General features: G+C 37.3%; 1 protein-coding gene across 4 annotated transcripts in view; it reads right to left on the reverse strand.

Annotated features, from left to right (window-relative positions):
- Positions 1–678: 678 nt before the first annotated feature.
- The window catches only part of USP47 (ubiquitin specific peptidase 47), a 60,447-nt gene continuing 42,983 nt past the window's right edge, over positions 679–18,142 (reverse strand). For all 4 annotated transcript variants that reach the window (XM_076343974.1, XM_076343971.1, XM_076343975.1 and 1 more), the window contains 13 exons: positions 17,922–18,026; positions 16,697–16,904; positions 16,159–16,274; positions 14,995–15,114; positions 12,927–13,704; positions 10,956–11,131; positions 10,694–10,774; positions 9,531–9,646; positions 8,024–8,142; positions 5,512–5,642; positions 3,346–3,393; positions 3,128–3,258; positions 679–2,109 (listed from right to left, as the gene is read on the reverse strand). In XM_076343974.1, coding sequence (XP_076200089.1) covers positions 1,935–2,109; positions 3,128–3,258; positions 3,346–3,393; positions 5,512–5,642; positions 8,024–8,142; positions 9,531–9,646; positions 10,694–10,774; positions 10,956–11,131; positions 12,927–13,704; positions 14,995–15,114; positions 16,159–16,274; positions 16,697–16,904; positions 17,922–18,026 — 2,304 coding nt within the window. In that variant the 3' untranslated portion in view covers positions 679–1,934. The remainder of the gene's footprint in view (positions 2,110–3,127; positions 3,259–3,345; positions 3,394–5,511; positions 5,643–8,023; positions 8,143–9,530; positions 9,647–10,693; positions 10,775–10,955; positions 11,132–12,926; positions 13,705–14,994; positions 15,115–16,158; positions 16,275–16,696; positions 16,905–17,921; positions 18,027–18,142) is intronic.

Genomic DNA, 18,142 nt, shown 5'->3' on the forward strand with positions numbered 1-18,142 from the left:
GCAAGCAGTTTTTGGAATTCTTTTCTTAACCCTGCTTTATTCCATCTCTAGATTTTTGCCTCTCCAAATGTCCAGGACCCATCTGATAGTTAATTTTTTTCTCTCTTCCAAAACCTCCAAGGATCCTTCAGCAGCCTATATACATAAGTAAATGGTAGTTTAATGAAGTACTCTACCTGCTGGGTGGTACTCACTCCATGCTTCCTTTGCTCCTGCTTCCACCTCATCTATGTTGGACAAGAGGTGGCACAGGTCAAACAGAAGCGGAAGAACGAGGGAATTCCTCTGCGCAGCGCCTGGTTTTCAAGCTGCCAGATTCCTCAGGATTTTTAGGTTGCTGTGGGTCAGCATGCAAGGAAGAACTGAACATTCAGTTACTCTCTCCTCTCTGGAGCAGAACTTAGCTGCCAATCACATCTGGAACTTAGAAGTTTCACTGGTGAGGAATTCAATTCTGGAAAAGGAATCTTACAGTTGAAGGAAAATTTGGTGCGAATATAAGCAAAGAGGAGCAGCAGACAGGCTACAAAACACTTCCTGCAATACTGTGTACACACATGGGGGGGTGCATATACACACATATATACCCACAGCCTTACAATTCTGACATTGCCTTGAGAAGTCTGTATTTCCATGAAATAGTTGCATAATTTTTCAAATAAAACCCACAGCACTTAATGATTAAAATAACGCAACAGAATGAACAAATGTTTTATTGGCATGTTCATTGTTGTAAACAGCATCCGGCATGAAAAAGTTTACCAAAATCTTGTGATTGTTATAAATTAGGTGGTTTTCCAAAAACTACGGAGAATTGTTCTCTATTGATCTTTACGGACCAAAGCAAAAAATTGCTGTTCCTAGGCTTTGCAATGAAATCATGTTGACTGCATCAGTCTCTGTACCACAACCTGAACTACCGAGTTTCTATGTTGAGGTGTTAGAGGTTGCCCCGATATTTGACTACATATAGCTACGGAATCAACTCTGGGAAAAATAAAATGACTTTCAGTGGGTGGAGAAGATGCAAACTTGTAATAGTCTCAAAAACAAAATGTACAAAAAGTAGCTGAACAAACAAAAACTTCATTAACAAGGGGAAATACAACCCTAAACTACCCAGCATCGTCAAACATAAAATGAATACAAATTTAAATAGGTAACTATACTTCCAAATGTACACAACGAATGTTGATATGTGAAAAGAAATACCATAGTAAATAGCTGAACTGCAGTTCTGTTGAATGTATAGGGCAAATTTTATTTACACATTGAACGCAATATAATAGAGCTGCTCATCGGCTTCCGTAACCTATTAAAAACCAGTTTACCTTACAACAGCACTGCTGCAAAATGAACCAACACCTGCTGGCAGCTTTCTGCAGACACCTCTCAGCCTACCTGTTTTATGGAAGAATATTCTAAAACCTTACACGTGCAGCACTTCCATTTCATCTTCGACCCTTTTCTGCTGCTTTTCTACAACCAATGTGTTAACATTTACTTCAGACTCTCTGATGAGGTAATGCGTGTATCAGTGAAACAAACAAAAAAGGATTCTTTCATGGCCTTTGCACAGCTTTTATTATTAAGCTATGAGTATCCTGTTTGAGGCTAGTTTCACTAGCTACTATGTGCACACTGTCCTCAAAAATTACCACTCGTTTCCCTCCCCGCCCACTTTTTAGTTCCAATCTTTTATTTGCACATCCCTTTTAGCTTTACAGTACATTTGACTATAGTGCACAACATGATTCCAAGTCAAACAGTGACCCAACGGGGCACTGCGCTTCTGATTGGTAACACAGCCCAATCAGTGCTGGTGTCAGCGCTTTACACCTAATGAGTGTCCTGCCGTAATGGCACTACACAGTAGTAGTGAACCTTTTTATTTTAAACAAAAAAATTCCCCAGGGAAAATGCTATAGCGAGTATCAGTCTTGAGTCAAATCTTTATTTGGTGCTCCGTCCAGATAAATTTTTAGTGCTTTTTCTTTACGAGGAGAGTAGGTTACCCGGTGTCCAGTTTTCTGGAGTCTGCTGCTTTCTTTTTTCATCAGTTCATTTCTCTGCTCATCTGTTAATTCCATTAATTCTTCAGCTTTATCCCTACAATGTGAATATATATGTTAAAAAGTTTAGATTAATACAATAACCATAATTAGATTTCTGTAATTTTTTCACTTGGAGCAACCTGGTAAAAAACACAACTAAACACAATGCTCCTTACAGATTATTTTCTTCTTCTCCAGAACCTAACAATCTGTCTAAACCTGCTTTTCTAAGACAGACGTTCAGTATTCTAACTGACAGCAGACCCAGGGGAAAGCAGCAAGAAACAAGCCTGTACTCCTCCATCTACCTGGTAACTCCTATTCTTTGTAGGCAACTACGACTCTGCTCTCCATCGGTCACAGTGCCAACAGTTGGAAGCAGTATGTCAGCCAGCCCCTACTAGAAACTACCAGCCACTCTCCCAAATCTTTTTCTTCAAGGCCAGCACATTACCAGCCAGCTGTTTCCCCCCAACCCAAGTGTAATTATGAAAAACAGCGTAGGAGCAATGTGTTCATAAGGTTGCCCCACCCTCCAAGTTTAGCAGAAATGACAATATTCAAGCTCTTCGTCCTCAAATAGTGCCTTTGGGCTACTGCCGCCAGCTGATGAACATTTTTCATGTTAATGAAATTTTCATCATAACATCCTTTTTTCCAAAGAAACCATACTAATTTCTCAAAGAAATAAACTTGGAAAATAAAATCCTTGCTCTCTAAAAACTATGGCAAGACTCTCACAGACTCCACAAGGGATATGGTTCTATTTAAAGAGATTAAATCCAGATACACACTAAAGCACAGCAACTAGTTTTGTGTTCAGCGTTATTTTCAATGGTTTGGGAGGGAGGATTGAATAAAAGGGTGCGGTGTTTGTTTTCTTAAACAATAAACATAATTAATATTCAGGTTTTTAGGAAGCTGAGGAGCACAAACATCTCGGCTCAATGTTTTAAACCCTCTTTCCTTTAAGACACTAGGGTATTTTTATGCTTCTGTTGATTACATCACCCCTCAAATCTTATACACAGATTTTTTTTGCATGTTTTATTATACTGTAATAAGATACATACCTATAAAATATTACTGCACCATCATCACAAATGTACAGAGGCCAGACATTCAACGTAGATACTTTAGGATTCCAGTCCAAGTCTTGGTGAATCTCTAGTATGGAAATGTCGCATGGAAACGTTCCTCTACCCTGAGAAGCAGCACTTACTTAGTGAATAACACTCATAATCACACATCCATGCCATTAAAAGGTAAAAATAGACAAAATCTTACTTACCTTTGCAAATTCTATGTTTTCTAAGGGTATTCCACTTATTTCACTCAGCTGTGAAGCGAAGAAAAATGGTGGATTTAATACTATTCCACAATAACGTTACACAGTGTCTACATAAAGTCAACAGACCCGCCAAATCTAGAAGTCAGTTGAAATATTTGGAAGTCCTCCAATGATCCAAAGTATTAGTACAAAATTACAGTGACAAGGTACAAATTTCTTCCATTTCTGAAGTTACCAGCGTGTCACAAATGACACTTGCTGTGATAGCATTTCATCACACTTCTCTTAACAGTGAAGGGGTGACAGAAAAACGTTAATAGAAACAATTAATTAGTAACAGCCAAGTTCCAAGATACAAGGAGACCAACTGCCTCACGTTAAACCTTCAGGTCCATCAGCTAGCCCTCAGCAGTTTCCCTGTACGAAAGGAAAGCTATTATCCAGCCAGCCTGGGAGCAGGCAAAGCCATGAAATATGCACGACAAACCCATCTCCATACACCTGCACGTCCTCCCATAACCACCCCGCAGTTCCCCAACAAGCACCACTGGCCGCTCTTCCCCCTTGCAACTGCCCCTGCCATGCACCTCCCTGGTGCACCCCCTGTCCCCCACTGCCACTGCCCAGTCCTACCTAGCACCTGTCACAGGGTCACCCAGCTGTGCCTGGCACAGCCTCGGCGGAGCCCTCCCTCTGCTGAACAGTCTCATGGTGCTTAACTCAAAAGTCTCATCACGCCCTTAACTCAAGTGCAGGCTGCAGTCTCGTCTCCATAGCAATGCAGACACTAACTTCGATTTGTGTTTATCTCTGGCTGCTTATTTCCCCAAAGCTTGAAGAGATTTCCTCTCTAAGATTCTTGCCTCTTTCAAATCCGCTGTTAAAACAGACGTGTTCAAATTAAACTGATGGTGAGAAAAGACTAACAGCCAGTGTAATTTTCTAACTCTCATTTCCTTAGGAAGCTAGGATGGATAAACAATAGTGACAAAAGCCAGACAAGTTCTGAAACGTATTAGTCCTACGCTCTGCTAATAAAATTTGTCTGAAAGAGAAGAGCTGGCTGAACGCATCTGTTACTACAGATGTGTCAAATTCAAGTTTCTCTTATTACTGGTGGGAGTAAAAGGGTTAAGGCCTCTCAGAGAGAATGCTGCCAAAATGGCTCCCTGCACATCAATTCTTAAGACAAGAAAACAAGAACCACCAACTCTTTCTTCAGATACAAGTGAAGAGGAAATCTTGACGACTGCATGCAAGAACCTGTAGTCATAACTTCATTTCTACCTGAAGAATACGAGAAACCAGTCCATAGCTTAATCTGTGTAGGTACACAAATCCAAGGCTGTTGCATTCTATGGTAGCTGAACAACGTTCCTCTTTCCAGCCTATGAACTAACCTCTAATTTACAAGTGCTGAGTGTTTTAGTAAGGTAAGACTTTGGCAGACTTCACTGATACTAGGATTTTTGCCAGCCTCAGCATCCAAGGTGGCCTTCTTACATCTCGGTGTTGCCACATATAAATAACCATTTCTCTAAGAATGGAACCCTGTGATGTACTGGATTAATAAAATAGTCTCAATACGAGACACACTTCCACTCTAGACTTCTGCTAGGATGGCACATGTCTGCTTACCTGTTAGAGGGTTCTGGCCTTAAGGAAAAAAAATACATACCAAAGCCATGTTTCTTTCCAACCAAAATGTAGTTCAATCTACTTGGTACAGTTACACTGTCCCTGAGGAACAGCTCTCAAATTCAAATATGAAGAGGCTGAAAGGTTTGGTATTTTGGAATACCAAAATACTGGCTTGAAAAAGCAGAGTGACAATAGTTTAGCTTTTCTTTCACATGTGCTCTTCAAGGATAATGGACACAGGTAATGTTGTGCTTCTTAAACTTCAAGATAGGACTTTTTTTTTTTTTTTTTGAATGCATTCACCTAAATACTTTGATACCAGACCATTATATGACACTAAGAACTAAAGCTGATAATTCATATGGCTTTGGTAATAGGATGGGACAGGTTCTCAGTTCCTGGGAAAAAAAATAATCACCACGCAACAAGATTTTTGTAGCTATGACATCTCTCTGCTTCCCAACAGAGGACATCAATAAGGCTCTTGGAAACCACAAGAAACTTGCATCGTGTTGCACATTTTACCTTCTCTTTTAATTCTTCAACACTGCTGCTTTCTAGCACTACTTCCTGGAAAGAATCTAGTTTCATCTCTGATGGCCTCCATCGTCTCGATAAAACAGCAAGTTGTGACATGGATTTCATCTTTTCTACTCCTAGGAAAGAAAGAAGGAAATAGCCTATTTAAAATTAGGGGTTTTCCATAGCACAAGCATATTCAAATATGGAAGAGTATACTACATACACACACAAGCTAAGTAACCCAGTAATTGTGCTGCAAGTAGTCCACAAAAAAAAAAAAAAAAGGGAGGAAGGGACTAGGATTTAGTTGAACTTTTCTTTATCATCAACAACTCCTTTCAAAGAATTTTTCATAGATGGCATCTCTTATGAGCCATGCCATTTATTCTTCTTAAGAGCCTGTTTTTCCATCACACCCAGCTTGGTTACACATACAGTATCTATCCACCTAACCAGAGGCTGACCTCCAGATCTTGCATTTGGATGAGACCTTCCCTCAACAATCTGGTATTTATTCATGTGCTTCACTTTCTTTACCAAAATAAGCTTTCCATGTTTGACTTCTAGATTTCACACACTAACTATACACTTGTTATTAAAGCCTGCTTTACACCTACCACCTTGAAGAGTTTTAGTATGTACTGCCTCCAGCCTTTTTATATCAGTTTCAGGTAACAGCTTTCTCTGGTTGACAGAGTAATACTATTAATGTTACAATCAGATAAGCAGAAGTGATAACGAAGGGCTGATTTTATTTTTGGTCTAAATCAGACTACAATTTTGTAATTTAGCACGCAGAACTTGTGGCATAAACATTTACGTCTACCATTACATGCTTGTTTTGCATGAAACCACCACCACTGTTTAAGCTTCTCCCTAAATACCTTCTACAGGCTTGCCTATGACTACATTTGTGCTGCCTTTCAACACTAACCTGTTGTCCGAAATGAAGATACAGCCACCTAGTGCTTCTTGGCATTTATTTCAAGTCTGAAGCAATTACATAAGTTTTCTTCAGAGCCAGAGAATAACTAATTTAAATATGTCTGCAACAGCGTGATGTAAAGCTGCTATGCTAAGAAACTTAACTGTAAATTATTCTAAGTTGCCTTATTTACCTGCCTAATGTCTTCAGCATCTAGCTGAAGAACAAGATGAAAGCAATGGTGACGGTGGAAGGCCTTACAAACCCTAACTTAAAGCAGCTGCCTTTACACTCTTTCAACAACCTCTGTGGTAGCAGCGGGTACCTACAACTTAATTTTCACAGAATGTAGTAGGATCTAGCTGCATCTTCTACAACTGGATTAAAGTAGCACCTTTTGGGCAGAGCTAGACAGTTATACAAGATATTACAGAATACTTGGAAGCCCTGTAGTCCATAATATAGCACCTCTGTGAACTAGGTGGGCTGCACTGGTCTAAAGTAGTACCTCCGAGACCTACTCACTACAGAAACAGTACAGCAATTAATCTAAAACTAATTCAAAAATATTTAAAACTGCAAAGTTTTAACTGAAGTGTGAGCTCATACATATGTCTATAGGAATCTGCAGGCCTCCTGAACCTCCCATGTTCATTTCAAAGTTTTATACTTGCATTGGCACAATTTTGTTAAAAATTAAAAATACCAGGATTGAACACAGCTGCCAAGGTACTGGAGTAACAGCTAAATGAGACTTCTTAAGCCAGGTATGCTTCTGGACAAAGTTCCTGAGTGAACGGAATTCACATTCTTCATCATCCATTAACAGAAATATCTGTTAATCTAGAGGAAAAACAGCATGGCCTACTTTTTGCCCCTTAAGTTATGCTTTTGCATTCAGAATCCAAATTTTAAATGTATATGCAAAGGATAGCTTAAGAAATGCCATATTTTTAATGATATTTAAGCAGAAATTAAGAAACAATCTGCTCTCTAACATTTGTTCTGATGTTGTTGTTCTGATGACCAAGGTCTGTTCAAAAAGTTAGCACTTCATGACAGAAAATGAATGTTTTTTGACTCCTGTCAAAAATACTACGACTGAACAGCTCTGCTGACTTTAAAAACAAATTATGTATGTATTACGTATATACATACACACACACACATTTCAGCTAACTACAATCACCACCAATACTAGTCCAAAAATTAAATACAAATAAAAGCTTAACGTATAGGCATTCCTACAGTTTTTATGTACAATGAAAGCATACACATGCAAAAAACTGCCTACAGTACTACAGTATGTCCAAGAGTTTCCAATAAACCTACAAAACAGTACTGCTATTAGACCTTTAGCACATCGCAGCCACAGGAAATCTGCACTTGCACAATCCCCCCCCAGCTTCATGCAAAGCTTTTATTATTTTTAATTCTTTTTGCTTCTATTTTTTTTCTAATAAAATGCTATTAAAATGTCAGTAATCTTTAAAAAAGGAAAAAAGGGAAAGTATATTTTCCAGTGTTCTCTAAAGAAAAAAAAATCTCTAACATTATCTTTACTTTCTCTTCACACTATATCATTGTTACCATCAAGTATTTCTAAGAAGACCTCCCAATTGCTTGAAATATTGATATCTTCTTCATAGATATGATAATCCAGAAACACAGTGCCTGGGTTCTTCCAGGTTTTCTTTCGTAGGCGAAACCTGTAAATACATCACAAAGAAAACACTTGAGTTTTTATCTGCTCATAAACACTTACCACTGCCAGAGATCAAAACTTAATATTTTCTGACAAAACTGAAATACAACTCATTTATGCAAGGTTTGGTTAGGTTTATTAAGGAATGAGTTTAACATTCTGAAATAGTCCTGACAGCAAGGTACCACTACAGCCTTTTAGTGCTGCATCATTCATAAACACAAGGAAGACAAGCCTGTGTTGTGCTTGTTCAGTGCAAGAAACGTGTAGGGATTTAGAGGAAGAAAACAGTTTCCTATTTAGGATAAGAAAACAGAATATTCCCATAACACTTCTGACAATAGCGCTGCTCCTCCCCCCCCCCCCGCTTTTTTTTTTTTTTTTTTGAGAGGTAAGCAGGGAAGAAGGGAAGAGGTGGAGGATTAAAGAGGATTGGTGTCTGATTTATGTACTTAGTTCTACTGCATCAATACAGTGACAATATAAAAGGATAAGCTTTAATTTAGATACGGAGGTAAATAAAGGTATAAACAAGTAAAATGAGATTAAACACAAGTACAAAACTTTAATTGTAATGGTTTCTCCACACACAAAAGCAGACAAATTTTGTGATGTGCTCCATAATTATAGGGCACTAGAAACATAACCCAAGCATGGCACTCAAAAATCCTTTGGCCCAGTCATGGTGAGGAAAGGCAAAAAAACTGGTCCAGATCTAGGTTTCTACTCCTTTTCTCAACAGGAAAAGGCCAACACTTGTCTTCCAGTGTTTTGCTCCAGCCTGATTTTAGGCATATGTCAAGGCCCCACCATCTTGCTTACCACATCTTACAGGTTTTTCTTCATTCCAGTAAATACGGTGTCAGCTGTTCCGCAGTACCTACCACGTCACTTGTAACCAACAGTAGAGAGTATGTGGAAGCAAGGCCCCAAAGTGAGTTCAGCCTTGATGAGATAACCGATTATGGGTAAAGAGTGCTATATCACTGCTGTACTCACACCCTATGATAATGCACGAGGCAGTTTGCTGCAGTGACCTACACTGAGCCTGCATCTAGAGAGAAGGTGGCTTTTGTGAACTGATTTACTTAATGCTCTCCTTTCTGAAGAACATCACCCTTAGAGAGAATAAAACTTCTCGGGTCTAAACCTGTAGACATGTTGCACACAGGCAATTCTATGTAAATATTATTCCCTGTATCATTCTACATGAGATGAAAGCCAAGAATTGCTAAATTAATGTTTGTATTCACAATCCGATTCAAAGACCACAGTAACTTACCTCTGCTCCTTTCATAACTTCCTTTCTCCACAAGAGGGAAAAAAAAAAAAACCCACCACATTTTAAAGTAATATTTAATCAGGTAACTTCACGGATTGCAGTCTCTTTACCTGTCAATTGTCAAGTCTAGGCCACATTGTTCTCGAAGCTGAGGAAGCAGCTCCTCTTTTGACTGTCGGACAGTCATTCCTTTAGCAAAAACTGCATCTAGAAGAAACTTGCATGGCTGTGAACATAAATAGAAAGTGATTAAAGACAATTTTTTTTAACAGAAAAAAGTAGATTTGCCTCCTGTTCAAGTTTTGTGACCAGTCCCCTCCACCTAGCAAAATGACCATTAGAATGCTTTTCATAAACAAGGTCGGCAACGAATTGATTACAATTAGGTTTACTTTGTGCAGCAGCAGCCCTTTGACAGGTCATTCAAACACTCTGAACGCATGCCACTGCAGAAATAGCGTGTTGTGTCTGTATTACTAATTGCTACCGTTATATTAACATTCTAAACAATTTGAAAGGAGCTTTTAAATTAAATAAGCCATATGATAATAAAAACGTCACTTTCTTGGCTTTCATTGGTCAGACAGACCAGAACTCCATGACTGGAAGTTACTTTTAAATTTATCTTATTCCCTGCTTTATCAGTTCAGCTTCAGTCTCTTATGCTTATCCATTATTAATATGTATTCTGCAGCTTGGTCCAAAAAATAAAATCAGAAATTAAGGTGCATACAAAGTCAACTTTTAAAGACTGCAATCTGTATAGTGAAATCACTTTTATACCTTTCATGTCTCAAAAGATGTAACAAGCAAGTGAGCTGCATTATTGCAAGAGAGGCATTTTTGTTTCAGGCTTGTCTTATGCAGAGAGGACTATTATCCAGTCTGCAGTGCATGAATGAGACGAATTATATCAGTACAGTATTACTGAAAACTGCAACCATGAGCAAAAACAGTTTCTTATTTGGAAAGAATTCTACATGACTTTTATATATTTAAGGAAAACAAAGAAACAATTATTTTCATTTGTCCTCCATTTACACTGCAGAAATAGAGACACTTAAGAGAGATCCTGTAGATCACATTCCAATTGTATACTTGGAATGGCATAAACAGAAATAATCTCAAGTTCCCTTTCTAAATCCAGGAAAACTTGCAAGAAAATGCGGAGAAAAGAGGGACTTTCTTTTTTTCCAAGATTTCAGAGAAAAACCTTGGTCAAGGCACATGTTAATAATTTCACAAATCAATCTTGAAATATTCAACACCTTACCTCTGGCTCATTTACCAAAAGCTGATAGACTTTGACCCTGTATTCACCTTTCTTAAGGGCTCTTCCAAGCCTAATAGTTATCTAGAAGGCAAAAGGAGTATCTGTTAGAACTGGTATCAAAATTACATTTTGTAACACACTACCAAGGCCAATGTAATGATTTCCACTTGGCAAGGTAACAAAAAATTGTAAATTATGTTCTTAAGTTTGTCTATATTGTACCAGTATATTTTTTAATGATTCAAAATAACTTCTGAAAAACCTTATTGTCATCAGAAAATGATGAAAGTGTCTCATTCAGACGAACACTCTCAAACTCTTGATTGCTGGCGTAGACTCGAAAGACTTTGAAGTGAGAAGATGGAACTCCAACAAAAGGCTCCAAATGTTGCTTGAAGGCAGACAGTGTAATTCTTTTATCAACATGCACCATCAGCCCTAAGCAAAAATAAAGATAAAAATGGCATGAAAACACCGCACTACCAAAAAGTAGCCCTCTAGTGTAGTATTTCCATATATTCACAGTTACCATTTGCAGCAAAACAGTACTGAAAAGTCACAATTATAGTTGATGGTCACATTTACATTTTATCTGAGGGTGTTACTGTAACCTTTAAGAGCTTTGCTGTATTTTAAGTGGTTTTGGGTAGATACTCCTGGAAGACAGCGGTTTCAAACTGCCCTGTTTCGCAATCAGTGTAGTAGTGAAGCAAAGCAGTATCTTTTCCATTCAGTAAGACAACAAATAGAATCAGATGGAGTGTTTGCAGACAACCCCCTAAGGTTTCCCCTGCCTCAAGGGAGAGACAGAAATGCTTCTGAGTTGGGGCTGGCCAGGCACGTGCCACCAAACCTTCTTCTCCTGGCTTTCAGGATTAAAAAGTTCGGTTAACTCTGTGTTCTGGAAGGCCACAGGATCACAAGGCAAGCTCAAGTCTAGATTAAGGGACTTTTTCAGGGAATAATTTTGTAATTAAGGAAAAGCCACTGTAGTAATATGAAATTCTGGAAAGTACAGTGAATAGTTTATCTTTAGAAATTGTGTTCCTTAATATATGCAATTTGGACTACACTACAAACTACAGTATGACTATATTGTGTCATGACTCATTATAATAAAAAAATTGCTATATATTCAGAATATTTAAACTTAAATAAATTATTTGAATTATAAATCTGTTCATGTTGTCATATTAAAAATACATAAAAGCTTTCCCCTCAGGATAATAATTTATACAGCATACTATGAAAGCATCAAAATTACTGTAAACAAATCATTCCTGCATCCAACTAGTCCTATGAAAAAAAAAAGGGGGGGAAAAAATAAAAGTAGGTCGAGATTAGCCCCAAAGAAAGATCCTTCCAGGCTAAAGGAATAATTTTATTCAAATTTTAGTAGCTGTAATTAAGTTTCTCTGTGGTTTTAAAAATGAAAATGTTTGTTCACAAAAAAAACCCCAGCGAAAAAAGATTTGACTCTTTATCTATCATTATCATATCAAGATCTCTGGATCGACAGGAAAACCTTTGCCTTTCAAAATGTTTATTTTATATCCTGCTATTCTTTAATTATTCTTCTGTTAATTATAAAACACATGTAGGTACTGAGCATATGTAGGTACTGAGCATTGTTTTAAAATGATTTATCTTTATGACAATTAATATACCACTTAGGCTTTACACTGAACATGTATGGGCATTTTCATGTCAGCCATACACTTCACTGTACCTATTGTACTTCAGTCAATGAAAAGCAACAGTCTACTGAATTAAATGATCAATATAAGTATATTTGAATTTTCTTCACAGTCAAATAACTTAAGAGTTTTCAGGTTTGTTAATCTAAATGTTAACAGGATTATTGCTCTGTGATCCACAGTAAATAACCGCATTCTGAAACAGGCGAATCATCATCATCAGCTGCTACTATTTTCCTTTCACTGGAAGACAACTCAGTTTGCTCTCCAGAAAACACTTTCAATGTAAGGAAATAGATGTATCATAGAGGTAGCTTTTCATTTTCTTAAAAACAAAAAGCAAGACACCGTTCAAATATGTAATCACCTATTACAATATCAGAATTAGGCTAGGTTTGTGCTGAGTCCCATCTTTGCGCTTTCATTAGCTTTAATTTGACATATAATCAAGTTTTTCAATACTGTCATTATTTAACCAGCATATGAATTAAATAGTAACACAAGCTGGATTATTTTAAGGCACTTAGAATACATACATTTTTGCCCTTCTCCCGAACCTTCATCTGCAGTGTAGGGTTCTGACTTAAAGTACATATATTGTGCTTCTCCTCTGCTCTTGCCACTTTCATCGTATTCACTATCTGTTCCAGAATCTTCTTCTGCTGTGTCCCAGGTTTCTTTCTTCCCCTGATTTGCTTTTGATCGCCTACTACTTGTGATACTATGAGAATCAAGTCCATTAGCCAAGGGAAGTGGGGCATTGTCCACGTTGCATAAAGTATCACTGCTATGACTGGAGCTGAGAATATCACTGTCCACTGAACTTGTACTCCTGTCATTATTTACATCTGAATCTGACCGTTCCTCAGACTGGAGATTTTCTGGATCGGAAATCTGAATTTGGTTTTCAAGTTCTCTGTTTTCTGCTGATGTTGAAGAGTCTATTTCATTTAAAGGTGATTCAATGTTTTCAAAATCACTGGCTTCTGTGCTTTTGCTGCTGTCTCCATTATCCCCCTCCTGCTGCTGCTGCAGGGACAAGCTTTTAAGCTTTTCGGTGCTTTCTTCCAGAATCGCCTCTACAGATTTCATATTACCTACAGGTCCTTTCACTCTTTCACAGGCTTCATCCAAGTTGCCTGAATCCCCACTAGACTTCTGATAAACTGCTCGTCTAAATTGAGATCCGGGTGATTGCTCTGGTAATGAAACATATAGTCTGATTGTATTTGCATGACGATCCAAAAGTTTCCATAAATGAGAATCTGTATATGCCATATGACGATCTAAAGACTCTGAGCTTTCAATAAATACCTGAACATAAAATAACAGTGTTTTATCATGTAGTGTTATTTTAAATGAAAGTAAAAGCAACAATAGCAAATAGATAGGATTGAGCACACATTAGAAATTATGTTGCTAAGAAACATCACCTTTTATAAAAAATTTAAAATACATGTTTAGAAAAAGATAGACTAAGGAGTCTGTAGCTTAATAGTGATTTCACTTTTCCTTATTTTCATAATCATGTTAAGATTGGAGTGAACTGTAACCAGACTGACCAGCTGCAGTAAGCACTTCCAAGTTCAGAAGCGTATTTATGTATCACTTCAATGTGCACCCTTCATCTGTACGCTAACCTCAGTTATGGTAGTAATGAGCCCCACAACTACAGTTGGCAGTCTTTCTCTATTTTCTAGTGTAGCATCACGAATAAATCTTTGAATGTATACACGGGTAAGCAATAGGGCAAATCAGAACACAACAGAACAAATTTCTCTTTTCCCTTTGTCAAAGGTCACTGTGTTGTAGTGACAATGTGAATGTGAAAGAGCTTGAAGTAACTGAGTAACAAGTCAATGCCATTGTTTTGCTCAGCTATAAGCCAAAACCTTCGCTAATCTTTCTTTGTCGAGGACACTGTGTTCTTGAGCCTAAGTTTCAGAGACAGAGGATGTGCAAAATGTGCTAAAAGATGTGCTATTACTACTGTAGTAAAAAGGGCAATGCAACAGATGTGATTTAAGTACCAAGTTACTCTTTTTCTGAATGCATTACACAACTGTTATTGGAAACATTTACTAGAAGTCTTTTTGGAAAAAACAATGTAAGTTCACCTGGGGGGAATTTGCATAGTAAAAATTACTGAATTTAAGATAAAAACCCACGAAAATCTTGCTCTTAGTTTTGATGCTTGTTTCTTAAGAACTTTAATACTGAGAGCAATCACAGCTGTTCAGAAGGTTTAGAAACAAGTTAGGCAGGTTTCATAGTAATATGCCAACCTTTGTTCCATAAAAAGGGTTGACTTCTAAAAAACCTTCATCGTAAGGTTGTTAACCTCACTGTCATTTGAACCTCTGAGTATCAACCAGATGTCTGATTCTGAATCTCCTCTACCTTGTTACGTACTCTTGGTTTCATATATAGCCTATAGTATTCATCAGCACCACAATGTTTGCTAGTTAAAAAACCCCACACAGTACTTAAGCGAAATAAGTGACAGTTACCCATTATGAATTCTATGCAGATATCCATACCTTTTACAACACAGTGAGGTCTACAAATATATGAAATGAACAATTTAAAAACCAGAGCATGTACCTTGTTGCTTCTAAAAAAGCCTTCAGCTTTCAGTGTTTTGCTGGAAACGTTCAGAAGACGCAAGTCATTGTAGCAACGTTCTAATACTACCCGCATTGTTTCAGCGGGCAGGTGTGTAGCCTAAAATAAGACATTGAGGTAACATGTGCATTATACGTAATTTCAAATAGCGGAACAAGTATTTCATTTTTTAAGACTATTCATAGGGAAAGGAGAAGGTTTGTTTATTGACATATAAATTGCAAAGACAACGTGTGGAAAACCTCCCAAACTTGTTCAGTCCCAGTTCCCTTCCTCCATCCTTCAACATGTAGCAAATGTTAGTTTTTCCAAAAGTTCAGTAGACTAAAATAGCTTGGCTTTGCAGGGAACTGGCAAATTGTTAATGACCAGTAATATAAGGAATTGGTCTTATTCTTTAGGGTATGAACCAACTGAAAATAAAAAATATTCTCGAGCATCAGGTTTTGCACATTGTTCACTTAATTAGACTGAATTCAAATTACTGAAATCATGTTTCATAAAATATTATGAAGCTACACCAACCACTGAACTATTTTACACAGAACTGACCAAGTAAAACGTCTGTCTTCCAATTCAATGGAAGCAGTAATATTCCATAGTTTAAGACAATACAAAAATGAATCTGCATCTTAATAACAAGTGGCTGCTGGGATGAAAAGGAGGTTTTGTAGGGAGAATGTGGACAGCTTTGGATGTTAATTTCAATTACTGAAGCCAATGGGGGAACTTACATGTTGGTTCAGTTATACGGTAACAGTTTACTAGTTATGCCACTGACTGGATACTCAGTGAGGTGATTAAAGTTACTAACACAAAAAAACATCAACCTGACTCTTCAGCTTCCCAGAAAAACTTATTATCTGGTAAGCTACTGAGCAGTATGACCAGATAGTGGCTAAGCTTGTGCAAAAGCCAGGGCAGAACTCTGGATGGAAGCAAGGAGCAGACTGCTGCTTTTAGCAGCAGTGAGCACATAGACAAGCTCAACTGTAACAAGTAACCTAACCCTACTGGACACGATACACAGTATGAACTGCAAAAGGTGCAGGCTCTCATTTTAGATATTTAACTTGCAACACATTTTCACAATCAGAATGAATGAAAACTCTATAATACAAGTCCTTAACGACTGTAAATTACCTTTGAAATTAGCTGTTTAAATTCTGAAACTGTTTGATTCAAATAAGCTCGGATACTTATTGGAGGAGCAACAGATTCAGTCTTTAGGTCAACTACATGAACCTTTACCATGACCTCTGTAGGGAAGAGGAAAGAGAAAACAAAACCATATATATGTAAGAGAGAATTCAAATGGCAGAGAAAACATACTTACACTTGTCTGATGGACCGATTAAGGCGTTGCATTAAATACATAAAAACAGTAATGAATTTGACAAGCAGTCCAATTTCAGAACTCCATTTTCAGATCAATTTTCCGGAGAGGCAAAAATGTTCCACAGTTTGACAAATTTTAGTATACTTTAGAACTACTACAATTAGAAACAAGTTCGCAACACAGCACAGTATGTAGCTCTGACTACTGACTTCATAAAATTTAGTACAACAAAGTTTTTCTTCTTTCACACATCATAATGAAGTTCTACAAGTTTTATTTTCACGCCATCACACAATATATGATTTTAGTCTATCTTTGTCTATATGTAATTATATGTCTTACCACCAGGTTTATAGCACTGGAAAATTTGGTCAGGTCTTCTTGTTTCCAATAGTAAGTCAAACATGTACGTTGATTTGACACCTCCAAGTAATAAACCCATTGGTGTATCCTCTTCTCCTTCATAAGATCGTTCCAAGTAGTCATGGAACTCATCGTATTTGACAAGACGACAGCAATCCAAAGGAACAGCCTCTTCTAAATCCATTAGCTAAATCATGCACACACAAAGAAAACCCCAAAACATTTAATAATGGTTTATTTGTGAGTTTAGTTTTTCCCTTGTAACCTAGAAATATCTCAGTACGTGTACATCCAGGACTCCTTTGAATTCACAGATTTCAATTTGGTTTTAGAAAAAACATACACATACATCATATATAATACACACACGTGCAATATATATACATGTTTTTAATTCAAAATGCAGAGAAGAGGGAAGTTTGAAAAGTATTTGTGTAAGTACGTGAAGACAGGTCCTGGAAGTATATTCAGAGGAATACATTGCCTATCACTTATACCAAATGGCATCTTAGAGGCCTGAGGAAGTCATATCCACTAATCATCTTTCGTGCATCTCAAGGAGATGTTAACTCATGCCAAATATGTAACTGACTTGCTGATACTCTCCCAGCCAAAGATGCATATGGCAAGAACGAAAGAATACAAGTAGGTAAGCAAGAATAGGTATCTTCCAACTTCCACCTGTTTGTGGAAGCAAAGATCAACAGATGCTTTGGTGCCCACTGACATTATTGTACTAGTAACGCAGGAAGTTTCTTCAAAGAATTCTCTTACTACATATCTAATACAACATTTTTACTGCAATACAAATATAAGCATTCAGAATTCTTTCAACTTACTAAGGCTATGGTGAGTCTAATAGCAGCTCTCTCTGTCTGATTTTAAAATAAGATTATGTAAAATCATACTGCCTTTTAAAAGGGCAGGCTATATCATTTGTATCAGAAATCACCTGATGGCTACTAACAGAAAACTCAGTCAATAATCCCCAACCAGAACACCTCTGAAAAAACAAAAAACCAAAAAAACCCCAAAAAACCCACAAAAAACCTCAAACCAACCCCCAAAAAACAACCCAAAACAAAAAAACCCACAGCCAACCCCCCACATAAACACTCCCATAGCATTAGAAATTTAAAACCTGAAAATACACAACAGCCGAAAAAATGACATCTAACAAACTGTTCTGTTATGCATAGCATACCTTGTAAGCTATTTCCACAGCTTCCTTCAGTGTCCTGTCCTTATGAACCTCTAATTTATTCTCCATCATTATTTGTTTTGTAGGATGCATGCAGAACAGTTTAATCTATGAAATACAAAAGGAAGAAAAATTACCATGAAAGTATTTGCAAATACCTTTCGTATTAGAGTACCTTTAAATTTACAACCCTATATTCAAACAATCTAGTACAAAATACACCT

The sequence above is a fragment of the Aptenodytes patagonicus genome, chromosome 7 (assembly GCF_965638725.1).
Source record: "Aptenodytes patagonicus chromosome 7, bAptPat1.pri.cur, whole genome shotgun sequence".
Classification (NCBI taxonomy): Eukaryota; Metazoa; Chordata; class Aves; order Sphenisciformes; family Spheniscidae; genus Aptenodytes; species Aptenodytes patagonicus.